Source organism: Monodelphis domestica, chromosome 8, assembly GCF_027887165.1.
Source record: "Monodelphis domestica isolate mMonDom1 chromosome 8, mMonDom1.pri, whole genome shotgun sequence".
Taxonomy (NCBI): Eukaryota; Metazoa; Chordata; class Mammalia; order Didelphimorphia; family Didelphidae; genus Monodelphis; species Monodelphis domestica.
Window position 1 is genome coordinate 92,247,064 of NC_077234.1, and position 27,028 is coordinate 92,274,091.

Here is a 27,028-nt window from a genome sequence, read left to right on the forward strand (position 1 = left end):
TGGACTTCTCACTATTTCTTATGTCTCCATGGCCAATCTGTTGCCAAGGTCTGTTGATTTTACCTCGGAAGTATCCCTCAAATACTCCCCCTTCTCTGATATTGCTACCACCTTGGTATGAGCCCTCATCTCCTCATCCCTTCAGACTACTAAAATAACCTACTCCCCACTTAAATCTATCCTCCATTTAGTCACTAAAGTGATTTTCCTAAAGTGCAGATATTACCATATCACCCCCACTCAATAAATTCCGTGAGCCCTGTTAGCTCCAGGTATATCACAAATACAAAATACTTTGGTCAGTGCTCAAAGCCTTTGCCCTGCGCCCTACCCCTAGACATTTCCAGTAGTCATATGAGGTCAGTTTAATTCATTTGGAAGGAAGGATGGATTGAAAGGCAGGTTATGGTAGTATGAAGGAGTGCAATCAGGAGGAGGGGAGGGGAAATGGTGTAACTGTCCAAGAAGTGACTGGTACCCCAGAGAAACTATCCTGTGGGTAGGAAATGGGGTGGAGGGCAGGGAGAGAAAGAGATCAAGGGTGGAGACCCAAGGCAGGTTCTAGTAGAGGGGCACCATGAGAAGACTGATCTGTGGGCAGTTTTGCCATGACCTAAAGTAATAGCAAGAGGATTGAAGTTGCCTCTTGGTGGGTAAAGAAAGCATATTCTCCCTCTCAATCTCTCTCATTAACCACTGGTGTTCAAGAACTAAGCCCTACTAATTAGAAAGAGAAATTCCATTCAAAATCACCCTAGACAATATAAAATATTTAGGAAGCTATCTGCCGAGACAAACACAGAAACTATATGAACCCAACTACAAAACACTCTTCACCCAACTAAAACTAGATCTGAGCAATTGGAAAAACATTAACTGCTCATGGGTAGGACAAGCTAACATAATAAAAATGACCATCCTACCCAAAATTATCTATTTAGTGCCATATCCATCAAACTTCCAAAAAACTTTTTTACTGAATTAGAAAAAAAACATAACAAAGTTCATTTGGAAGAACAAAAGATCAAGGATATCCTGGGAAATAATGAAAAAAAAAAATACAAAGGAAAGTAGCCTTGCAGTAACAGATCTCAAACTATATTGTAAAGCAGTGGTCATCAAAACAATTTGGTACTGGCTAAGAGACCGAAAGGAGGATCAGTGGAATAGACTTGGGACAAGTGACCTCAGCAAGACAGTCTATGACAAGCCCAAAGATCCCAGCTTTTGGGACAAAAATCCACTATTTGATAAAAAAAAATGCTGGGAAAATTGGAAGACAGTGTGGGAGAGATTAGGTTTGGGTCAACACCTCACACCCTACACCAAGATAAACTCAGAATGGGTGAATGACTTGAACATAAAGAAGGAAACTATAAGTAAATTAGGTGAACACAAAATAGTATACATGCCAGACCTTGGGGAAAGGAAAGATTTTAAAGCAAAGCAAGACTTGGAACGAGCCACAAAATGTAAAGTCAGTAATTTCGACTACATCAAATTAAAAAGGTTTTGTACAAACAAAACCAATGTAACCAAAATCAGAAGGGAAATAACAAACTGGGAAATAATCTTCATAACAAAAACCTCTGACAAAGGTCTAATTACTCACATTTACAAAGAGCTAAATCAATTGTACAAAAAGTCAAACCATTCTCCAATTGATAAATGGGCAAGGGACATGAATAGGCAATTTTCAGTCAAAGAAATCAAAACTATTAATAAGCACATGAAAAAGAGTTCTAAATCTCTTATAATCAGAGAGATGCAAATCAAAACAACTCTGAGGTATCACCTCACACCTAGCAGATTGGCTAACATGACAGCAAAGGAAAGCAATGAATGATGGAGGGGATGTGGCAAAGTAGGGACATTAATGCATTGCTGGTGGAATTGTGAATTGATCCAACCATTCTGGAGGGCAATTTGGAACTATGCCCAAAGGGCGCTAAAAGACCATCTGCCATAGCACTGCTGGGTTTGTATCCCAAAGAGAAAATGAGGGAAAAGACATGTACAAAAATATTCATAGCTGCACTCTTTGTGGTGGCAAAAAAATTGGAAAATGAGGAGATGCCCTTCAATTGGGGAATGGCTAAGCAAATTGTGGTATATGTTGGTGATGGAATACTATTGTGCTCAAAGGTATAATAAAGTGGAGGAATTCCATGGGGACTGGAACAACCTCCAGGAAGTGATGCAGAGTGAGAGGAGCAGAACCAGGAGAACATTATACACAGAGACTGATACACTGTGGTACAATCAAATGTAATGGACTTCTCTACTAGCAGCAATGCAATGATCCAGGACAATTATGTAGGATTTATGAGAAGGAACACTAGTCACATCCAGAGAAAGAACTGTGGAAGTAGAAACAGAAAAAAACCCAACTGCTTGATCACATGGGTCTATGGGGATATGATTGGGGATATGATTGGGGATGCAGACTCTAAACAATCACCCTGGTACAAATATCAATAATATGGAAATAGGTCTTGTTCAATGACACATGTAAAACCCTAGTGGAATTGCTTGTTGGCTATGGGGGGGGGGGGAGGGAAAGGGATGGGAGGAAGGAATAGAAAATGATTTTTGTAACCAGGGAATAATGTTTTAAATTGACCAAATTTAGAAAAAAAAATTTAAAAAAAGAATTAAGCCCTACTTTCTCTACATCAGTTATATGAATGGATATAGTTGATAGAGTGGAGACAGGTGTGAGAATAGGGAAAACAGGACATATACCACATTAGAAGGTCTCAATTTGTTACAGAAAAGCTAATTGGTTGATATCTCAAAATGTCTCACAATTAATGGTGATGATAGGAGAACATTAACAAAATAAAATATTTCCCCAATTTGTTTCTCTTTGACACCCTGAAGTTTAGGAAAAGATGTCTATTACTTGACTGGATTTGGAACTCAGGATTTTAAGTGTCTGATTTGAAGACTCACTTATGAGGAATCATACCCAGGACTTAGAGATGGGAAGGGCCTCAGGGATCATCTGGGCTGGCCAATACTTAGTCAGCTTACACCACGGTGACTCCCTTGTCTAAGGAATATGTAGGCTGAACATCACTTCTTTGAGAAAATGCTTTCAGAGCTGGGAGTTAGCAGAGAACAGTCTAAGTTAGGCACGAGCAGCTATGGGACACAATGGATAGAGTACCAGGTCTGGAGTCAAGGAGAATCACCTTCCTGAATTTAAATCTGGCCTCAGACTCTTACTAGTATGTGACCTTGGGCAAGTTACTTAACCCTGTTTGCCTCAGTTTCCTCATCTGTAAAAAGAACTGGAAAAGGAAATGGCAAACCACTTCAGTATCTCTGCCAAGTAAATCCCAAATGGGATCATGGAGAGTTGGACATGACTGACTCAAAAATTACTGAATAACAACGGCAAGTAGCTTTGAGGTCCTCCTACCACTATTTGCTAAAAGCTTTGGAGAAGGGATTTCTGCCTTCAGGTGGTTCAGATTCTGTCATACCTTCATCTTTGTTAGTCCCACGCCTGTCTGTTAGGTAATGGTTCTCAGGCCTTTCTTTCCGAGATATTTTGAAGTCAAAGTTGTTGATGATCAAGCAGTATCCCCGAGGTCTGCTGCTCATTTTGTAAACGTTTCCCTAGAGGTGAAAAATAAAGACACAAACCAGACCTCTCACTCTTTGAGTCCCAGGTTAAACCACTCATCCAGAATTTCATTTGGAACACAGTTTGAACTATATGATTTCCAGAATCCTTTCTCCAGACTCTTAACATGCCTTTTATCTTTTCTCACCCACATTCCACACTCTTCCCCAAGAAACTGATCCTGCTTCAAAACTCTCCAGGGCCATTCCCCTCACTTCTTCTGCTTCCTCTCCATCATTGCTATCTTTGTGCATCTAATGATAATGCCTCATATACACTGAGCATCATGAAGATCACAGGGCACTTTGGGCTATATATTAAATAAATTAGGAGTGTGATGGAGCCAGCTGAACCATTGTTAAATTTTCAGTGTGAGGCTACATACCTTGGAAATTGGCAAATATTACAAATCAGGGTTTGCTTTCCTTTTTTATTGATTGTCTAGACTTTCAAAAGTGGGTGGATGAAGTGTTAAAAATGTGGATTATATTTTTAAAGTGTGCTAAGTGGGCATTTCCCCCCAGATTTATTTGCTGTTTTATTATCTAGACTTTAGAGGGGACACCTAGGTGTTATTGTGGACAGAACTGGAATAAAAAAGACTCATCTTAGGGAGCAGCTGGGTAGCTCAATGGATTGAGCCAAGCCTAGAGATAGGAGGTCATAAGTTCAAATCTAGCCTCAGACACTTCCTAGTTGTGTGACTCTGGGCAAGTCACATAACCTCCTTTGCATACACTTTTCTGCCTTGGAACCAATAAACAGTATTGATTCTAAGACAGAAGGTAAGATTAAAAAAAAAAGACTCATCTTCATGAGTTCATAGCTGTCCTCAAACACTTATTATCTGTGTGACCCTGGGCAAGTCACTTAACTTTGTTTGCCTTAGTTTCCTCATCTGGCAAATGAAGTGGAAAAGAAAATGGCAAACCATTCCAAACTCTTTGCCAAGAAAACCCAAAGTGTGGTTGTGAAGAATTAGACAGGACTAAAATGACTGAACATCAAACCACAAAGTGAGGGTCAAAGTGTTAATAATGCTGGTTAAACTTGAAAGTGTATGAAGTGAACTTTTTTTTTCCCTCCAGAGAGTCAGGTGTTAAACATTTACCATCATGCTCCTGCCTACCACACACATATTTTTTATAGGCACTTCCAGGATACAATGCTTCTAGAAATATCTTATGTTGGCCAAGGAGATACTCTTAGGTAGGATGGTCCTGTGGTATGTAGCCCAGATCCTGTTCTGTCCAATACTAGGGTTATGAGACATAACCCTACTGGTCCTACTTATCTGTTCAAGAGGGTACTTGAATGCTGAGTTCAGGATTGACTGGATGCCTAAAAGGGACATTTGGCACTTAATCTGATTGCAAAAGAAAATGCTAGCCACCTGCTTACTAAGAAGATAAAAGGACTAGTTGGCTAATCCAGAATTTTGGACCCTTCCACGCTGAACAATGGCAGTAGAATCCATGAGCCCTCCAAGGCTCTGAAGAACTGAGCAAGTACATTTCTTATACCCAGGCACAATGGGGAGAGGTGGGAAACTGCTTTAAGCCCTGCCACCAATCTCTGATAATTCATCTTGGATACTTCCTCACTGTGGACAGGAAGAAGAGGTCTGAAGTACTCTAGCTAGCCAACATCTTTGTCTTGAGTCTCTGTGCACAAGACTTCTCTCTCTGTTCACCTAATGACTATGATAAAGGACAACAATAATGAACTGTATGGAAGGGATTGGGGAGGGATGAAAAGGATGAGATGAGTTAGGGATCCAAATATACCTTTTCTCCTGCAGAATCATACACTTCCTGAGGTTGACTCATTGTTTCTTCAACTAAAAGCAATCAAGATACAATGAGAATGAGATGGACTGAATCAAAGAAAAATGCAACATTCTAAATACATCTAGTATGCGTTTCAAACTGACAATTGGTTTATAAAAGGGCTTCCTTTGGCCAGTTTTATAGGCTAATAGCTTACTTCTGAGACCCATACTGACTCTAAGAAAGTATCCATTTTTCAAGGTTGATTCTTGAATAATTTTTAAAAAGATACTGCCTTTTTTCTTATCCATGTTGCCAAAGGAAATTCCATGTCCTTCATAAGAAAGGTTTTTAATAACTTTACAAAGGAGTTTTAAGTCTGAGGAGAAAGAAAGAAAGAAAGGAAGGAAGGAAGGAAGGAAGAAAGAAAGAAAGAAAGAAAGAAAGAAAGAAAGAAAGAAAGAAAGAAAGAAAGAAAGAAAGAAAGAAAGAAAGAAAGAAAGAAAGAAAGAAAGAAAGAAAGAAAGAAAGAAAGAAAGAGAAAGAAAGAAAGAAAGAAAGAAAGAAAGAAAGAAAGAAAGAAAGAAAGAAAGAAAGAAAGAAAGAAAGAAAGAAAGAAAGAAAGAAAGAAGAAAGAAAGAAAGAAAGAAAGAAAGAAAGAAAGAAAGAAAGAAAGAAAGAAAGAAAGAAAGAAAGAAAGGAAAGAAAGAAAGAAAGAAAGAAAGAAAGAAAGAAAGAAAGAAAGGAAGAAAGGAAGAAAGGAAGAAAGGAAGAAAGGAAGAAAGGAAGAAAGGAAGAAAGGAAGGAAGGAAGAAAGGAAGAAAGAAGAAAGGAAGGAAGGAAGGAAGGAAGGAAGGAAGGAAGGAAGGAAGGAAGGAAGGAAGGAAGGAAGGAAGGAAGGAAGGAAGGAAGGAAGGAAGGAAGGAAGGAAGGAAGGAAGGAAGGAAGGAAGGAAGGAAGGAAGGAAGGAAGGAAGGAAGGAAGAAAGGAAGAAAGAAAGAAAGAAAGAAAGAAAGAAAGAAAGAAAGAAAGAAAGAAAGAAAGAAAGAAAGAAAGAAGAAAGAAAGAAAGAAAGAAAGAAAGAAAGAAGAAAGAAAGAAAGAAAGAAAGAAAGAAAGAAAGAAAGAAAGAAAGGAAGGAAGGAAGGAAGGAAGGAAGGAAGGAAGGAAGGAAGGAAGGAAGGAAAGGAAGGAAGGAAGGAAGGAAGGAAGGAAGGAAGGAAGGAAGGAAGGAAGGAAGGAAGGAAGGAAGGAAGGAAGGAAGGAAGGAAGGAAGCCAAAAATCCTACTTTCAAATTCTTTGCAATAATAATAGCAAAACTTCTCTGTTATGGACTCTGTCTTAGTTGGGGTGGTAGATATGAATTCTTAAAGATTCAGTAAAAAACTTTTAATTTGACTTGACTTCTCAGAGCGAGTGACTTAAGGAGCTTTCTAAAATTACCAGAATATTTTGCGATTACCTCGATTTAGAGATTAGATTTTTTATTCATCTTTGTCTTAAACATAGCAGCACCCCCCCAAAAAAATATCAGTTGAGTTTAACTGAATTGTATTAGGTTAAAATAATTTTGAGTAACAAAACCTGGACAAAAAGGGAGGTCAGCAAATATCCTCTTAGATCAAATGGAAACTTTTCCATTTGGCATTTAAATCCCTTTAAAACTCAGTTCCAAGCTACCTTTTTCAGTCTTAGGTGCTATTCTCCTTTATGCATTCTTTGCTCTGGGATTGTTGCTATTCCTTATACTCAACACAGGATCTTCCACTCCTGACCACTGAACTGGTTGCCCCTCACTCCTACGACGCTCTTCCTCCTCACTTCTGACTTTAAGAAATCCCTTATTGCCTTCAAAACACAACTCAAGCACCAGCTTCTACCATCTTATCCTTTCTGATCCCCAGATCCAATCCCTTATGCCCTCTCAAATTTCTCTGAATTTATTCTGCATGTATTTTTTGTAATCTTATGTAGGCATGTGTCATTCTCCCTTTTTTTCTCAATAGAATATAAGTTTCTTGAGGACAGATACTATTTCTTTCTTTTCTTTCTTTTTTTTTTGCATAGCACAGTACCTTTCACATACTTGGATGTGAAATTAATGAATGGTTCTTGTTGATTTAAGATCTGATTTATTTAACGTTACCGTTGCTTTTATGAAAAGCGTGACAATCTACTTCCCTGGAACTCTGTGTAATGTCCCTTTGCCTGGGTGTTGTATAGGCTCCCTATGTGGAAAGTCCCCTCCTTGACCACCACTCCCTCCTCCCTTCTATCCACTCATATTAGCTTCATCCCTTCAGTGTTCCTAGTCTACTCTTCCCTGCTCTTCCATTGTGACCCCAGAACTTTGTTCTTCTATTAATAGAATGCCCTCGCATTAGACCTGTGGCCTCCTGCCATCAGAAATTACTTTGCATATGTGTTGTATATGTACATGTTGCTTCCTTACATAGACTGGAAGCTACTTGAGGGAAGCTACTTGAACTTTTTTGTTTGATCATTGTACTTAGTAGTACTTGGAATACAAATGCTGGTTATGTTTAACAGTGGGAAGGAGGAGAGAGAATGGATAAAATATATCTCTCAAACTTATCTTTATGTATTACCATCTTGGATTTCCACTGGAAATCTTTCCATGCTCCTTTCTATTAGATTAAAAAAGAGGAAGAAAACAGCATTTGGTTAGAGACCTTTGTGACAATAATAATGTCAATTCATGAACGTATTTTGATAAATAAGAAACAAGTTATTTCTACCTTTGCTTATTTCATACTCTTGGATTTTCTTCAGCAGACTCTTATCAATTTGATCACAAACGATTTTCAGAGCATCCAGGTTGCCCTCTCCTAGAATTCCCCGTTTCTCCATCTCAATGAAAAGGTCCATTAAAGTCTGGTGGGGAGGAGAGGACAAGAAGGGAAACAGCAGTTCAAAAGACTGGACTGTGGACTACACTGTTATTTAGGTATTAGCCTTTTTGCTTCCTTCTACATTCTCAAAGTCAAGGATGCTTTTTTCTCCTTCCAAAAAGCATTCACATCTGCCTCCATTTGGATTGGCCAAAGATCCTTCGTCATGAGTGGTTTTCTTAAGTCTTTAGATCGGGCAGTTAGGTAGTATAGTGAATAGAGCAAGCACCAAGCCTGAAAATATATGGTCCTGGATTTAAATCTGACCTCAGATACTTCCTAGCTGTGTGACCCTAGGCAAGTCTTTTAACCTTGATTGTCTACCCCTTGCTATTCTTCTGGCTTAGAACTGATAATAAATCAGAAGGTAAAGGTTTTTTAAAAAAGTCTTTAGACAACCTGACCTATATTTTCTGGGCATGTTCTGCCCTATAAGTGAAAGATGGAGAGGTCTCATCTCATGTAGTCCTGAGCATATCTCAATATGCTCAGAGGCTTCAGTTCCATAGGATGAGTAAAGTCTAATGCTGAGGCAAATATCTCGAAACTTTGGCATTAGATATAATCATGGACATAATCATGCCATTCCTGACTCTGTCCCTCCAGTCCACTGCTAACTCTCCAAACCTGGGGTTCATCTTGCTACTCCACCCCCTCTCAAGTCTCTGCTTAAGATGGAAGCCAAGTGAAAGGCAATATATGTGAATATAGTGCTGGATACATAGGCAGGAAAACTTGGGGTCAAGGCCCACCTCTGAAACTTACCAGCTGTGTGGCCATGGACCAGTCACTTAAATTGTTTGAGCATTTCCTGAACTATAAAATGCACAGGTTGGACTAGATGGTCTCTAATGGTTCTTCCTTCTCTAACCTTATGATTTTATAACCTCAGAGAAATGAGGAATGCCCAGTGCCGATCAATTGTTCTAGTCCCACAGAAACTCCCCTTTTTGTGTTATCTCCAAACACAGGACCCATTTTTTTTTTTGCTAGGGATAACCATTTCATACTCCTGACCATAGCTAAGACTGTAAAAGTTCCATCACCTAATATCCACCACCTCAGTCAATTCTGCCTGAGAGTTAGAAAGTGGCAGCCTGTTACTTATATCTGAAAAGTCTTCTCTCCCTTCTGATTGATCACTTCCACTCTGACCTATTCTCAGAGAGAACCTCTGGATGACAAAGCATAGCAATGCCAGCTCTTACCATATCATCTTCTATTTTGCACTTGGGAATCTTGGAGCTCAACATAAATTTGATAGATTTCAATTCAGATGGTCCCACGCCTTCTGACAGATTAAAAAGCAGGATCCTAGAGGTGGGGGTGGGCAGAATTAAGAAACTTTAAAAATGTTTCCTTGAGGCATTTTCTAAGTCCACACTGATTTTTTTGTTTTCTTTTTTTAATTTTAACAAGGACCAAATAAAATGGGCATTACCCTATCCATAGGAGAACAGAAAAAAGGGTTGTACATGAAATTGCAGCTTTCGTTTACAAACAGCTTGTTATCATTTTAAGAATCTAATAAATTCAACATGAAGATTTCAAAGTTGTCATGCTTGTCTGTGCTTCTTTCTGACCTTTCTTCTGTTTTCTTTTGTTCATTTTTTTCATATTAAAAACGATTCTTCAATGACTCTCTTCCCTTTTTTTGTCACTATTTTAACCCTAACCACTCCCACCCCCCAGTCTACTCCCACCTGTACCACTGTGGGGGTAAAAAACAAAACTAAAAACAAAAAAAAACAAAAAAGAAAAATAAATCCCTTATAATCAACATGGAGAATCAAGCAGAACAAATTCCCACAATATCTGTGTCTGAAAATGTCTTATTCTATGTCATGGAGGGAGAATGAGAAATCTCCCTACCCCATTTTCTGATTATTTTAGTACTAGCAGTGTTCTTGATTTGAGAGATGATATTTTCCAAAAGAAATAAGTTTGCAAGCAAGTGCCATAGAATGCAGTGGAGTAGGAAAGACAGGAGAGAGAGCCTGATTGGAATTGGAGAGGGAAGGGGCAATTCTAGCACAGTTGAGCAATATTAGCATAAGTTAAGTGAATGTTAGATTATTGCAAAAATAGTCTCCAAAATAGATATCAGTTATCACCCTTAGTGACATTCTGCATATTTACAATCTTGGTACCCTCTCTTTTCAGTTGATTTAGCATTATGCTTTGTTACTATTTAAATCCAAGCATTGTGCTTTCTGTATACCATATCTTTCCAATTGCTTTTATTATTTAGGCCATACATTTCCTAGGTAGTGTACTTTTTATGCTCATTTTTTTACATACATAAACCTGTTATTTGAAGCATCATTTTGGTATATTAGGAGGCCACAAGGCTCAGTCAGGGTCTTTGGTCTTGACCAGAATCTGGCTTTATTGTGAGACCAGCTCTCTCTCAATAAACCTATTTCTTTTTGGCTTGGAGGCTTTTGTTTCTTTTATTGGTGTTTCTATGATCAATAATTTTCACCACAAGATGTTTCATGGGACTATACAGTTAGACCAAGAAGTTGTTTCTTTTATTGGTGTTTCTATGATCAATAATTTTCACCACAAGATGTTTCATGGGACTATACAGTTAGACCAAGAAGCAGTATGATTTCATGGAGAAAGCATAGGATCTGGGACAGAGGGACCTGAGTTTAAATCCCACTTCTCTTACTTATTCCCTCTGTTAGCTCGTAGAAAACTTTTAAGCTTCCTGGAACTCAGTTTCCTAATCTGTAAAATGAGGAGGTCTCCTCAAATGACTATCTGGTGTAAACTGAGGTTTGAAAAAAACACCTTAACACTAAGTTGAGAGATTCACTCATTCATTCATTTGTTCATTTATTTCCTCATTCATTCATATATTCATTCTCCATTCATTTTTATTCATTCATTTGTTCAATCAATCATTCATTCTCTTATTTATTTAGTCATTCATTCATTCATTCATTCATTTTGAACTATAGACACCCGTGTAATACTGGAGAATGCTTCTGGTTTATCCATCTTGATCTTGAAGTTATTGGGGATGGCTGGACTATTAACCAACTAAGCTTCATGATAGGGCATAACTCTCAGTCCTAAACTTATCTCCTGATTTCTACAGAAGTAGTGGTGTGTGTGTGTGTGTGTGTGTGTGTGTGTGTGTGTGTGTGTGTAGTGTAAGGAGTTGAATGTTTTACATGAAGAAGAAGGTCTGGGTTCAAATCCCACTTTTGATACTCACTTTTGACCATATTTAAATCAACTTTTCCAAGCCTTGATTCTTCATTCACAAAATGGATGCAGGGTCTGTCTTATGTCTCTGAATTCCCAGCTTAGTACAGTAGGTGCTTAATGCTACTGACTCACATGAAGAGCTTTATAGATGTTAGAGGGCTACAGAATCTAAAATATGAGCTCCTCCCATCAGGGGAACTCCCTCAAAGCAAGAACATCACTGATTGGTACAGGGTTTGGTATGTAGTATGTATTTATTGAATGACAAAAAATGTCAACAATGGGTATGATGGTATATTGACCCTTCCTCCTCCAAAGCTTCCTACAGATGTGAATTTAATTACAAATCTCCCAAGTAGCTCCCTGAGGTTAGGGATTGTTTCATATTTTCTATATTTGTAACCCTGGTGCTTGCCATAATGAACAATTCATTGTAGGAGCCTCATAAATGTTTGTTGCCTAATTGATTGATTACAGCCACCATATATTATAAGTCGACTTGTCTTCATATTTTGGAAATTAAGAAGACCGAGGCATGTATTTATGAAGTCTGCAAAATGCTAGATGGTATCTTACATGTATGGGTTGCTAGGGCTTAGACATAAGTCATATAATGCAGGGAGCCAAGCTTTCAGGAGGGCCAAGAAGATGGGCAGAAGACAGGACTCTACAGTTTAATAAATGCTCATTGGATTATACTGGATTGGACCCTCCCACCCCAGTTCTCTAAATTCAGGAGTTCTTATTCTTTGCTTAATTAATAAATTCCTTATGCTTGAAATTCTCTTCATTTATAATATACCTATATTCTGATCCTTTATTTATTGAATGTTTAAGCAAATTATTTTACTGATCTTCAACTCTAGATAAGGCCAGTTATTCATGAAGGAATGAAGAAAATGCTAGTTATTTATCATATGCCATACTCTGTACTAAAGAAGGAAAATTATACAAATAAATTACAGATCAGGATAGGCAAACACAGCTGGCTAAAGGTGACCAAGGAAATTAGCTTTTTCAGTGCCTTTCATCCCCCCCCCCCCCCATGATGTTTCTTAGTTTAATTTTGACTTAATCATTGGCTCAAGATCTTTGAGGACCTTTAAACTTCGCTCGCTTTCTCTACCATCAATATTTGCTCTTAGTAAATTATTTTATATGAATTGTGAAAATATCATAACTGTAACACCATAACTGACAAAAGTTGTTTTGTTCTAGATGTGAAGCTTACTGACAGAGTGCTAACTTTAAATAAAAAGTTAACCACTTTAAAGCAGAATATTTTTTAAAAATCATGTCAAGAAGATTACAATTCTACTGTAGAAGGCAGGGAAATATACTATTTCCCATGTTTTAAATGGCTTCTTCATCATAACTGTTATCATTACTATAGTATCATGAATAATGTAGCACCCAGGAGTTGAATAAAGTATGCAGGGCCATTTGTCTACCAACTAAATTGTTCTAGACTGATATGCTTTCTGAGCTCCTTAAATTTAACTTTTATTTTGTCCTGTTTCCCCTCTAGCTGTCATAATATAGGCTATTTCTTTTTCACTCTGACTCATTTTTCCCTTCCCCCATATCCAGTCAATTGCTTACTCTTATTATTTCTCTCTCTTCAACATTTCTCTCATGAGTCCCCCTTCTTCACACCAAAAATATCCTCATTCAGTCCCTGATCTCTTCTCATCCAGACCACTGCAATAAACTTCTAAATAATCAACCTACAATAGAGTCTCTTTCTTCTCCAATCCATCTTCCATAGAAATGCCAGTTTCAATGGTGCCCCATTACTTCTAGCAAATAATGCAAATTCCTCTGTTTGGTATCTAAAGCACTCTTTGATTTGGCTCCCCCTAGTTTCTATTTTTTTTTTAACCCTTACCTTCTGTCTTGGAATTAATCATGACATCAGTTCTAAGGCAAGAGAGTGATAAAGGCTAGGTAACTGGAATTAAGTGACTTGCTTAGGATCACACAACCAGGAAGTTGAGATTACATTTGAACCCAGGACCCCTGATCTCTATCTGCTATCCACTCTATCCACTAGCTTCCCCTCTGGTCTACTTTCCAAGCTGATTACACATTGTGGTTGTTCAGTTGCTTTCAGCTGTGTCTGACTCTATGAGACCCCCATTTGGGGTTACCTTGGCAGAGATACTGGAGTGGTTTATGATTTCCTTCTCCAACTCCTTTTACAGATAAGGAAACTGAGGCAAAGAGAGTTAAATGATTTATCTGGGGACACACAGCTAGTAAGTATGAGGCCAGATCTGAAGTAAGGAAGATGAGTCTTCAGGTCTGACTTCAAGCCAGGCTCTCCATCACATTACTCTCCCTCCAACCACACTGATCTACTTGCTATTACCATACATGATACTCCATCTCTGGTCTCTAAGCTGTTCATGTATGGAGAATGCCCTCCTTCATCCACTTTACCTCTTGGAATCTCCATCTCCCTTTAGGGCTCAGCTCCAATGTCACCTCCGTGAAGAAACCTTCCTAACTTCCCAGTCTTTAGTGTACTCTCATTCACTTTCTGTATTTATTTTGCATGTCTTATATTCACTTAAAAGCAGACACATTCTATCCTCTTCTCCATCCCTGCCCATCCCTGGTAAAATGTACATTCCTTAAAACCAGGGACAGCTTCACTTTGGTCTCAGCACCCACACCCAGAGCTTCACATGATGGTTGGCACATAGCAGGTACTTGATGAATGCTTGTTAATTGATGCTTTTTATTTAAGTTTGACCATTTATTTCATGTACTAAGCCAGACACACTATTTCATTGCTTGGGTAGCTAGGTGGCACAGTGGATAGAGTGCTGGACCTGGAGCCAGGGAGACTCATCTTTGAGAGTTCAAATCTGGCTTCAGACATGTGCTAGTTGTGTGACCCTGGGGTAGTCACTTAACTCTGCCTCAATTTCTTCATCTCTAAAATAAGCTGGAGAAGGAAATGGCAAATCCCTCCAGGATCTGGCAAGAAAATCCCAACTGTCATCATGAGGACTCAGCCTCTACTGAAGACATTGAACAGCATTTCATTGCTCATGGAAAGCAATGTAGACCTACCCAGGAAGAGTCATAAAAGTGTTCAAACTCTTTCACCTCCTGATTCTAATCCTAGGACTACAGGCTAATAGGATGCTCTTTGTAGGAAATTTAAAAAGAGCTAGCCATGAAAAAATATCCCTAGCAGTACTCATAGCATAAAACATGCAAACATTCTACACGTCCAGTTGTCACGAAATGGCCAAATTGTAGTATGTAAATGCAATCTTACTCCATGAGTTATGATAAATATAAAGATTGCAAAGAAAGAGAACAAGGAAGCGTAGTTAAATGGACAACATAGTGGATACGACTATGTATATAACAGAAAAGGAAAAAAACAAAAATAGAAAAACACAAATGGGGACATGGAAATAAATAGTATAATTTTGTGTCTAGGCTATTAAAGTTAACATGAGACATTTGGGAAAAAATCATCTTTGTAGAGAATTCCTAGTAAGGACACTCTATTAACACAAAGACCCACTCTAAACCTAATTTTAGAGTTGACTATGGCCCTAAAAACTTGAGTGACTTGCCCAGGGCCACATATCTAGTCTATTTCAAAGGCTGAACTTGAACTCAGGTCTTCCTGATTCTGGGTCCAGCTCTCTCTCCACAGCTGCTTCTTGATACAAACAGGAAAAAAAGAAAGGATACCCTAAAAGCCTTAGTCAAGTTTTAAACTTAAATCATCCTGTAGATTGTAAAAAATAGACTCGAATACAGGACTACAATCCCCATGAGCCTTTGCTCCACTTCCCCAGAATGCCTTGTAATCTCACCTGGGCCGAGATCGAGAAGATATTTAAGTTGATTCAAAGGCTTTTGAGGGCGCTTCGGTCTTTTTGGACTTCCGTTTTGGAGCAGGAGGTCTCTTGCGTGATGTGAGGTTATTTTGTCTAGGCCTCTGGCCTAGGCACATGTTTCTTACTTGTATATTTTTTAATCTTTAACCTTTAATAAACCTCTAAAAAATATAATATTCCTTGCAGAGAGAAACTAATTTCTACCTGCCTCAGTCTCCCCATCTCCCCTAAATTTTAATCTTAACAGATGGTGACCACTAGATTGGATGAGAACTTCTCAAAAATTTTTTTGCTAGAGAATTTTTTTTAAAAGCCAAGGTTCTCCGAGATGCTCTTTAGAAAACCATCTTGATCAGCTCCTGCCTGCGGCCCGCTCTGGCTCCTGCTTCTGCTCCTGGCCTCTCATCTGATGGCTCCCGACCCACCCCAGTGGTCTGTCTCTCACCTATCTGGCCTCTCACCAGCCACTGCCTGCCTATTTCTGTGCCCCAGCCCCACGAGCATGACCCCAGCCGGCTCATCACCCAGATCCTTGGAGCAGATCGCTCAGGACTCATTGGGACCAGCTGGTAACAGTATTGGCCACGTGGGCGGAGGGGAGAGACCAGAGGGAAAGGAGAATGGTAATTTTCCCTTAGGCTAAGCTTCCACGTGGCTGGGGGTATTGGCCACAGGGGGATCAGAGAGGGGAAAGAGAGAAAAGATTAGAGAGAAGAAACAGACTTTTCAAACAGAAACCTAAAAAGCAATGGGTTTAAAAGGATTTTTGACTCTTCTGGCAATTTCATTGATTTTGCCTGCCCGTCAGGGAGCAGACTCAGCCCAAAGATTCAACTTTAACTTTGGGGAGGAAAATGGGTGGCCCAGCGAACTGGAAGCCAAGCCCAGAGACAGGAGGTCTCTAGTTAAAATCTGGCCTCCGATGCTTCCCAGCTGTGGGGCCCTGGACGGATCCCTTGAACCCCATAGCCTAGCCTTTACTACTCTACCTTCGGACAATAGACATTTAAATGGATAAGAACCCAAGGAACTTTGAAGAGACTAAAGGCTACATTCTAAGGCATTTCAGACTCCAATGGTTTATAAAAATCTCTGTATTCTATTGCATTTTTTGTTTAAGGTTTAACTTTGTGATTTTAAGTTCATATATTACTGGATTCAATATTATTCTGCTTGAACTGAAGGTTGATTGAATTTATTTTGAATGTACTGAGTTTTGAAATTCTGTTGTTTTCCCCCTATAACTGTGTTGAACAAATATTATTGTGAATAAGCCCATATATGAAAAAACAGCTTTTTTCTATTTTGCTGAGGATAGATGGACTTCAGAACTGGTTATAATTGTATTAACAACCTTTGGAATTTTAATGTGCTAAATACCTCAAATGATTTGATTTTAAGGGTTTTTTAAATATGATTTTTGGAATTTTTTTTTAACAATCTGGTTATTTTTGCCTGCCCCTACCACGAGGTAAGGCCCATTAGCTGAAGTGAAATACATTTTATAAACCCCAACCTTCCCACATGTGAATGGAAGTTGGGCAGTTAATTTCAGGGCATTTGTACCCTTAAAAAGCCTCCAAGAAAAAGGAGCACCCCTTTATTTATGCTCTTCAGCTCACTATTTTACTTCTACCAGAATGATATATAGATTTCTTGATTATGTTCTAAACCCAAGATGAGTTTTACTTTGTTTAAAAAATATATATTTAAATACCAAGGTTGAAGGATTGCTATGTTTGTAAAAATTGTGACAAATGTCCATCAATTCATAGGTTTTAAAAATGTCATACAGCAACTTATGTGAAATATGAAAGTGTGTTTGTTTGCTATTGTAATTAATTGGGCTATTGAGAATTTTGGGGATTTTGATATCTACATATTTGTACTACTGTATTTTTAAAGATGAAAAATTGTTAACCTTGTTCAATTCATTTGCCTTCTACTCACAGTGATCATGGCCAGATACAAAGAGGAAATGGATCTCATTTTTTGGTGAAAAAGCCTTGTATTTTATATTTTCTTAACTGACACAGATTGTCAATGGTTATAAGCTATATTTTTGAATTTTTTAAAGCTCTTTTATTATTATATTTTTCTTGCATGTGCAATATACTTTTTCAGTGTTTTTTATTATTTTTTCTCTCCTTTTTATATCTGAAGCACGTCACCAGTATTAAGATTTTCTTTAACCTTTTGATTTTTAAGTTTAAGATACATTTGTCAGAGCATGCCCAAAAAGCTTGTGACTATAAAAACGATGCCACTAATTATTTAAATAAATTATGGGACTTTACTTAATGATTCTGTCTGATTCCAGGACAAGATATACACACAAGAGCCATTGCACAGAGCCAAAGAAAGGCCAATCCAAGATGGATTGATGCACTTCTAGGCCAATACAAAGGTCTTGAATCTAGTGTGAAGACTCGAGGTTACTATGTTTAACATGTGTTAAGACATAGGCTTTCCTTGTATCTACACTCACCCTGAAGATACTCACAGACGAGTATCCCCGAAACCTTGGCTCCTATAATCTGGTCCCTTTTCTGCCTCTCATAGTGTGGTACCTTTCTGTAGTCCTGGCACTGACTGGGTAAATGCATCATTACTTAGATCATTTTGATTGGGCCCTGATTGAAGGACCTGTTATAGATTTATTTTTCTTCTACTTGGAATTTTTACACATAAGACTTTGATAGTCTATATTTTCATCCAGAAATTTTTCTTTCCTTTTGATTTTTCTGATGTCTTTTTAATATCTCTTGCCAATTGATTAATATACCTCATACCTCAGCCATGCATCCCTAAGTGATCCCTTTTTTTTTATATCACCCTCTTAACGGGGGGAATGTAAAAAAATATCATTATTTAAATTGCAAAGTTTAAATTCCTTTTGAGAAGAATTTTAGGTAAAGAAGATGCTACTTCCCTGAATTCAGAAACTGAACTGTTGGAGAAGCCATCATGAAGAAGCCTCCAGACCACGAACTGCACAAAATGAACTTTGGGTGTGGTTAATGAACATTTATTTGCATGCATACTTTCATGCCAAAGGGGACTGCCCCCTAACTGGCTTTCTGTCAATGCGTCCAGTAATTATTGGTTTTATTCTTTTCTTTCTCTTATCCTCAATTATTGTAATCTTTAAATTGATTATGTTTTCATGATCCTTTGGAAAAAAATTAATTTTTTGCAAACGATCAAAGGGGGGAATGTAAAAAATAGACTCGAATACAGGACTACAATCCCCATGAGCCTTTGCTCCACTTCCCCAGAATGCCTTGTAATCTCACCTGGGCCGAGATCGAGAAGATATTTAAGTTGATTCAAAGGCTTTTGAGGGCGCTTCGGTCTTTTTGGACTTCCGTTTTGGAGCAGGAGGTCTCTTGCGTGATGTGAGGTTATTTTGTCTAGGCCTCTTTGTCTAGGCACATGTTTCTTACTTGTATATTTTTTAATCTTTAACCTTTAATAAACCTCTAAAAAATATAATACTCCTTGCAGAGAGAAACTAATTTCTACCTGCCTCAGTCTCCCCATCTCCCCTAAATTTTAATCTTTACGAGATATGTAGACTCTTTAAAAAATACATATTCACACTTAAAATAGTACATATAGTCTTAAAATGTGCACAGATATTTTTAAATACATACATATTCATACTTAAAAACAAATTATAAAATGAAATTTACAGCTCTATGTGCAATTGTTTTTATAACCACTTAAAATGTTTCTTATGTGTTTAAATATTTCTATGGGTGGATGCAAGAAGGACAATAAAACTATTTTTACAAATAATCTTACTTCCAATGTGTTTGGAATGATCTAGTGAATATTATTCATTTTTATTCATTTGATTCAGTAGCTTCATAAGTGAATAGGATTCAGTGGAATTGCCTGTGGGGGGAGGAGGAGAGTGAAAAAATGAATCATGTAAACATGGAAAAATATTTTTAAAAATTGAAAAATAAAAATAAATAAAGCTCCACTAATGCCACACTAAATAGACAAATAAATAAATTAATGAATGAATGAACAAATAAACAAACAAACAAACAAATAGATAAAAAAAAAATAAATAAGTGAATGGAACTTCATCTGATCTAAAAAAAGAACTGCTGGGAGCCTGAAAGCAGCATCCCATTTTTCACCTTCATTTCCTTCCCTAGTGTTTTCTTTTACGTGAGATATGTGTCTTCTTTCTTGGCATGAGGAATATGGCAATATGTGTTGCATGACAGCACTAATATAACCTACATTAAACTATTTACTGCCCAGGGGAGGATGGGAAGGAAGAAGGAAGAGAATCTGAGTTGTAAAATGTCAGATAATAATTATTTTAAAGTGTTTCTATGTGTAATTAAAAAGAAAACTAAAGGGGCTTTATAAATGTGGTTTACTTGAGTCCTCGGGAGTGAGCTTCCGTCTACAAACGCAGATCAATAATTGTCATGGGTCAGAGATTAAAAGGCACAGAGATGGAGATGCCTAGGAGCCTGCAGTGCTCAGTGTCGGGGTCTTCGTGACTGCACTGTCGCTTTCTATTCATTAGCGCATACTGCCTTTTGCATAACTGCTCCCCAAAGAAATCCCCAAATCAGGAAGGTGGTGCCATTTGTCACACTTGGTTTGGACCCATGTGTGTAATTGTAATCGTAATCTCTTGGGGGAAATATCTGGTCTCTATCAGAAAACGAACAAACAACTTGAAAATTCAAACCCTTGGAGAACAAATGTCGTAGCCAACCACGTTGTGGCGGAAGTATACGCGCGCCTCACTTCTCCCAGGGTTATCTGGGTTTTGAGCATTAGATTTCAAATTGGGAAATGAAAAGGTCCCGGAGGACTCACGAGGAAACACGCTATCTCCCGCCAGCTAGAGAGCTGATGGCCGCAAGAGTCCTGTTGAGGAATTCGTTTTTATTTTTTGACATGCATTTGTAATATTTGTCACGGTTTTTTTTTTTGCTTTCACAGCAGGTGGGGTAAGGGGAAGTAAGAGGGAAAGACTTCAGAACTGAAAGTAAAATACAATTTAATTTTTTAAATGAAGAAAGGATTTATCTTTCCTTAAAGGAACAAGTGGGGAATCATTCTTTCCTTGAGGGGTTAAGGAGAAGGAAGTAGGAGCCTCTCACTTGCCCTTAAAATCACGTTATCGTTGTCATTAGCATTTATACAGCACATTAATGTTTCCAAAGTGTTTTAAATATATTAATGTCATTTGAAGTGGCCACTTACTTTGCCTGTGTACAAAGTTAAATCCTGTCTACCAAAAAAAAAATGCATCCTGGGGCAGCCAGATGGTTTAGTGAATAGAATGCTAAGTCTGGAGACAGGAGGTCCTGGGTTCAAATTTAACACTTCCTTGCTGTGTGACCCTAAGCAAGTCACAACCCCAGTTGCTTAGCCCTTATCAGTCTTCTGCCTTAGAACTCATGATCAGTTCCAAGACAGAAGGTAAGGATTTAAAAGAATACATCCAATTAGCCCTCATTTCAAACATAATAATGTTAAGGTACCACTTACCGGTAGGGGGAAATACGAGCTTTGTTTGGCACTTGAAGTTCCCTCTCCATCTCTGGACCTTTAGTATTCAGGGGTTCATTGAGAAGATCTATACGATTAATGCGGAAGAGTAGTTCCTTCAAGAAGAACAGATTGTCTTCCTCCAGAAGACCCCTTTCCTCAAGTGTCTGGAAGAGCACCAGGGCATCTTTGATATGTTGCTGCTTCTTCAATGGGATCTGATCCAAGCAGAGGAATTTTAGAGAAGCTAGATCGGCACTGTCTATTTCCTCGGCAATCCCATACAGAAATGTGTGGAAGTCCATGTTCATCAGAAAATTAGGAAGGTGAAGTTTTAGCCTACAGAAAGAAATCCTTCATGTTAGTTGAGGCAGATAAACTCCTAGCCCCATATAGCCCAAGACCTCTTTCATGTTCAGTTGAAATTCTCCCTTTCTCAGAGGGTTTTTCCTACAATATTCAAAGTCTGTACTTTCTTTAATATAATGAACTTAAGAGTTTCTCTCACTAACTTGAATATGTCTTTGAATATTTCCAAAATACTTACTAAAATGGCTGGTACATAGTTATTGCTTGATAAATGCTGGTCAAATCAATGAACTAAAAGAATGTTGAACCAGATCTTCCCAAATTATTCCAATTAATGTTCACCTTGTGGCAAAAATTTTTCAGCAGAGACACCAATAAAATAAAATAAAACAACGTCTCCAAGCCAAAAGGAAATAGATTTATTGAGAGAGGGCGATCTCACAATAAAGTTGGACTTCGTTCAAGACCAAAGACCCTGAGCCTTGGGAGGGGCTGTCTTGTGTACCCAAAAGCTTATACTCCAAGAGCGAGGGTGTCCAGAATCAACATACATTAAGCAGCTGAAGGAACAGTACAGTAGTGAAAAACAGTACAGGAATACAAGACAATCATGCTAAATCAGAAGAAAAGGGAGTGCACTTGAATAAAAAAAAAAATTGTCACTATGGGTGGTAACTGATATCTATTTTAGGATTATTCTTACAATAATGATACTTAGAAAAGTCAAATCTAACATTCTCGGTCAAAACAAGCAGTCTCATAACTTATGCTAACATTGCTTAACTATGCTAGAAGCACATCTTGAACAGTCAAGGAAATCCAGAATAAGAAAATTGCTAATACCAAATTAATCATTAAGGGGGGTAAGGGGTTTCACATTCACAATCTTCCCCTTCTCTTTTCCTAATTTTTGGCATATAATCAGAAGGGGTTTCAAATATTACTAGACTTTAAATACCTAAAGGGCAATGATTATGTCCCCCCCCCTTTTTTTAACTCTTACTTTCTGTCTTAGAATCAATACAATGTGTTGTTCCAAAGCAGAAGACAGGTAAGAGCTAAGCAATGGGGATTAAGTGATTTGCCCAAGGTCACAAAGCTAGGAATGTTCTGGGATCAAATTTGAACCCAGGATCACCCATCTCTAGGGCTGGCTGGGCCACTGGGCCACCAGCTGCTCCTAGGATTATGTTTCTACATGTATAACCCAGTGGAATTGCTTGTCAGCTCCGGGAATGGGAAGGGAAGAGGGGAGGGAGAGAAAATGAATCATGTAACAATGGAAACATTTAAAAATAAATAACATTAAAAATAATAATTTGAAAACTTAAAAGAGAAATATAGGACAAAATAAGTGTAAGAATCCAACATAGGCAAACTTTTATCAGGATTACCTCTACTCCTATTATAACATACCTAGCTCAAACTTTTTAGAACCCTATAAATAACTAGACCTGGTGGTCTATACCTATGAACCCTGCTATTGGAGAGATTAAAGTCGATGGATTGCTGGAGCTCCAGTTCTAAGGTGAAGTAGATTAAACTCATTGGGTTGATTTGGGGGTTTGGGGGTAAGTTGGTAATTTAGTTTGCACTGTCTGGTATCAATATAATGAGTTGTAAATCTAGAATTTGAATTTTAGTATTCAGCTTCCGAATCTAACTCCCTTTCCAAAGGAAACCAAGTTAAAATGGAAGATTCCCAGCGTTTCTGACAGTTCATACATGTTTGATTAAAAGTGAAGTTATTGGGGCAACAAGTGGCTCAGTGGATAGAGAGCCAAGTCTGGAGACAGGAAGATGTGGGTTCAAATCTGCCCTCAGAGATTTCTTAACTGTGTACTACCCCCAGGCTAATCACTGAACTCCAGTGGCCTAGCCCTTACTGCTCTTCTGCCTAAGAAGCAATATTTAGTAAAACAGAAAGTAAAGGAAGTATAGTTGCTGCCACCCCTCTCCTCCCACCTCCATCACCACCTGGGACGAGGGGTGTTTACCTTCACCAAACTTGAAAAATTAGAAGCAGAGAAGTTCAGGCAGCAGGATCAGACCCCAAGATAGAAGTCGTGGAGTGGCTCTCTCACAAATGCAGCAGTTTAGAGCAAGAGCTGAGCAGAATTCAGTCGAAGAACTGAAAAGTGACTTCCTGAGTGATGACATAACATCCTGAATCATTAGTATTAGAAGGAGGGTAAGTGTGTTGGCCCCCAGCACGGCTTTTTTGCAGTTTAACAACAAAAATCAACATTTATCCAAAGTGTTTTAGAAAACAGAGACTAAAAATTAATTAGAAATTAGTCTAAAATTAAAGAATGAGTGGGTCAAAGAACAAATAAAAGTAACAATGAGTAATTTCATTAAAAATGACGACAATGAGACAACATGCCAAAACTGTTGGATGCAGCCAAAGAATATTATTCTTCTCTTTCTTTCTTTGCTTTTTTTGAGTGTGGCAAATATCAAAAGGTTTTGCATGAAGTCTCAGATACTGATATCAGATTCCTTGCATCTCAATGAGTGGGGAAGAGGCTAATGGAAGGGGAAGAATTTAGAACACCAGAAATTTTTATTAATTATAAAAAATGTATTTCTCTGATTACTGAAGAAATTGAACATCTCATCACAAGGTTATAAACTCCTTTTTTGAAAATGATCTATTCAGTGAAGCTTATTACAACTTCAGAGGGCTGGACATAAAGTATGCTTCTTGCAGCTCAGAAGAGAAACAAAGAACTGGCCATAGGGGCAAAATGAAGCCTACATTTTAAAACATGACCAATTCAATGATTTATGTTACCTGCCTATATTTATTTGTTATGAGGCAGGATTGTGTGGAGAGAGGGGAATGAAGAGTCACTGGGAAGTGACAGTAATGCTTTTTTAAAAAGAGCAACATTAAAATAGTAGTGGGAGAAAAACTATCTGCTAGTGGTTTTTGATTGAATGAAAAAAATCATTTAAGAATTTTCTATGTTCCAGTCAGTGCTAAGCCCCAGAGGATACAAAAACAAAACCAAGACAGTTCAAACGCTCAAGGAACTTAAATTTTAGGAGGGAAGAATAATAAAGAAGTAGAGAGGAGTAACCAGAAAAAAGTATTTTAGTCTAGGAAATCAAAGGAATAAAATGAAATAAAAGCTAAGTGAGTGGCAGTTCCTAGAACAAGAGGTGGAAAACTAAAGAGGGGGAGAAAAAATTCAAAAATCTACTCAAAATTCTTGCTTCATAAATTTAGACCTAGAAAGGGTCTCATTTGGTCCAAATAGCTTCATTGTACAGGTAAAAAAACTGAGATTAATAAAGATGAATTGATCTGTCCAAGTTTTACATATATTGTTCTTAGAGAGATGTTATTTCCTGATTCTAGATTTCATACCTTTGTCCACTGTATTTCCTACAACTATTTTTTCCCAATCTGTTTCTAGTCTTTTAATTACAGATTACTTTTTATTATATAAAATCACTTCATCTTTGTATAGTGTATAATTGAAAATCTGTTACCCTAAAAAAAGAACTACATATCCCGAGAGCTCACTGATTTCCTGTCCTATGTATTTCATGTAGGCAGAGGATAAAGTCAATGGGAGTTGAGGCTCTCTCTCTCTTCTTTGGCATGCAGCCAGCAGTGATGGTGGTAAGTGGGGATTTTGAAAATGGCTAATCAGCAATGGGCACGTGGTTTTTATTTTGTATCCTCTTTATTTCTTTATTTCTAATAATCATTTAACAAACCTCCTAAAATAAAATATTTTTTATTATTTGAGATTTTGAGATTGAATTTTAATTTTTACAATAGACACACCCATCAATTTTGTCTCTAATCATTTCTTTTATTTCTTTGATTAAAATGTTCTTCCTTACATAGTTCCTTTTGCTTCTAGTTTCTTCTACAAATTTTAAAAATAATTAGATGATTGATCTAGGTGGATTTTCTGTATGAGAGTTGAAGTCATTCAAACCCATAAAACTATCAATCCCCAGCAGTTATTATTAGATAATGGTTATTTTCCCCAAAAAAGTTTCCCTATAAATCACCAAAGTTTTGTTAGTAGTTTATTAGCTGACAGGTAAAGTGCCAGGGGTTGAGAACATAGATGCCAAAGTGAAATAGTCAGACCTCAAAAAGCTGACAATTCAGTTAGTAAGTGAGAGACATAATGGAGGAGAAGACTAGCCAAAGAGTTCCCATTTATCGTCCACTTGTTGGCTTCATGAGGCTGCTTCTAGAAATTCAGTTCTTTGCCACCACAAATGTTTTAAAACATATAGTTTCTTTTCCTCTTTCACTGATTACCTTAGGAAACAAAGCTAATAATGGTAATGCTAAGTCAAAAGGTATACACAGTTTTATAACTCTTTGGGCATAATTCCAGATTGCTCTCAAAATAACTGGATCAATTCACAGTTCCAACAACAGTGTATTAGTGTCCCTATTTTTCCACATCCCCTCCAATATTTATCATTTTGTCTTTTTATCATTTAGTCAAGGTGAGAGACAATTATCTGAGTTGTTTGGATCTAGATCTCTCTAATTAATAATGATTTAGAACATTTTGTCATCCAAAAACATAAAAAAAAACCAGTCTGCTTATAGCCATACCTTTGACAAAATTCTCCATATAATTTCTGCTTTCCTTCTAATCTTGGCTACTTAGTTTTATTTGTACAAACCCTTTTTAATTTTACATAATCAAAATTACTCACTTGACATCTCATAATGCCTTCTATTTCTTGTTTATTTATAAATTCATTTCTTATCTATAAATCTGATAGATAATACATGCCCATTCTTCTATTTTGCTTATGATACCTCCCTTTATATGTAAGCCACATATCCATTATCCATTTAATCTTTTCTAGGTAAATAGTGTAAGATATTTGTCTGTATCTAGTTTCTGACAGACTGTTTTCCAGTTTTCCCAACAATTTTTATCAAATGGCGAAATCTTATCCCCAAAGCTTAGATCTTTACTTTTGTAAAACACAATGTTACTATAATAATTTATTACCATTTGTTGTATGTTCAGTTCAATTGATCTCCCTTTCTTTTTCTTAGCCAGTACCAGCTAGTTTTGATAACTATTGCTTTATAATAAAGTTTAAAATGTGGAACTGCTACACATCCATTCTCCACATTTTTTTTCCAGTAATTCCTTTGAATGTCTCAACCCATCTTTAATTTTAATGTTTTCCCTCACTTAATGAATGCATAAGCAGGTAGATTATGAATATTTGTTTGCATGTTGCCTCCCCATTAGATCCTTAAGCTTCTAAGGATGAAGGACTATATCTTTTACCTCTTTTGTATCCCCAGCAGTTAGCCAGGCACAAAGCACACTTATTAAAGTGTGCACACTTTAGTAAGTGTTCATCAATTGGTTGATTGATTGATAAGGTAATTAGCATTTGTTAAGCTCTTACTAAGAGATATGAGCCCTGGGGATACAAATCCAAACAAAAAGACTCTCCCTGACCCTAAAAACATACTTCCTAATTAGGAAAAATGGAAGAAGAGAGCTGAAATGGAGCATTTAAGAACCTATCGTGCTGCAGGTCTTATGCTATATTCTGGGGATACAAATAAAAAAACTAGAAAGTCTCAACACCCAAGGAGTTTACATTCTACTAAAAGGATAGAACCATGATGATGAACCTATGACATGTGTGTCAGCACTGACATGCATAGCCATTTTTGATGACACGTGACCACATGTGGGCTCAGCATGCCTCAGGCTGGGAGCCGGGAGGGGCTCCAGCCCACATGCTGGTACTCATAAAATG

General features: G+C 37.6%; 1 protein-coding gene across 5 annotated transcripts in view; it reads right to left on the reverse strand.

Moving 5' to 3' along the window:
- LOC100617599 (caspase-8) overlaps positions 1 to 27,028 on the reverse strand; it is a 46,694-nt gene that overhangs the window by 3,444 nt on the left and 16,222 nt on the right. The window contains exons 2-8 of one of the 5 annotated variants that reach the window (XM_007501621.3): positions 23,245 to 23,393; positions 20,939 to 21,277; positions 9,524 to 9,629; positions 8,163 to 8,298; positions 8,013 to 8,051; positions 5,422 to 5,474; positions 3,492 to 3,627 (exon numbers count right to left, since the gene is read on the reverse strand). In XM_007501621.3, coding sequence (XP_007501683.2) covers positions 3,492 to 3,627; positions 5,422 to 5,474; positions 8,013 to 8,051; positions 8,163 to 8,298; positions 9,524 to 9,629; positions 20,939 to 21,249 — 781 coding nt within the window. In that variant the 5' untranslated portion in view covers positions 21,250 to 21,277; positions 23,245 to 23,393. Of the gene's footprint in view, positions 1 to 3,491; positions 3,628 to 5,421; positions 5,475 to 8,012; positions 8,052 to 8,162; positions 8,299 to 9,523; positions 9,630 to 20,938; positions 21,278 to 23,244; positions 23,414 to 27,028 lie in introns of those variants that run through there. The other 4 variants (XM_007501619.3, XM_007501622.3, XM_007501623.2 and 1 more) reach the window with 4 other exon arrangements.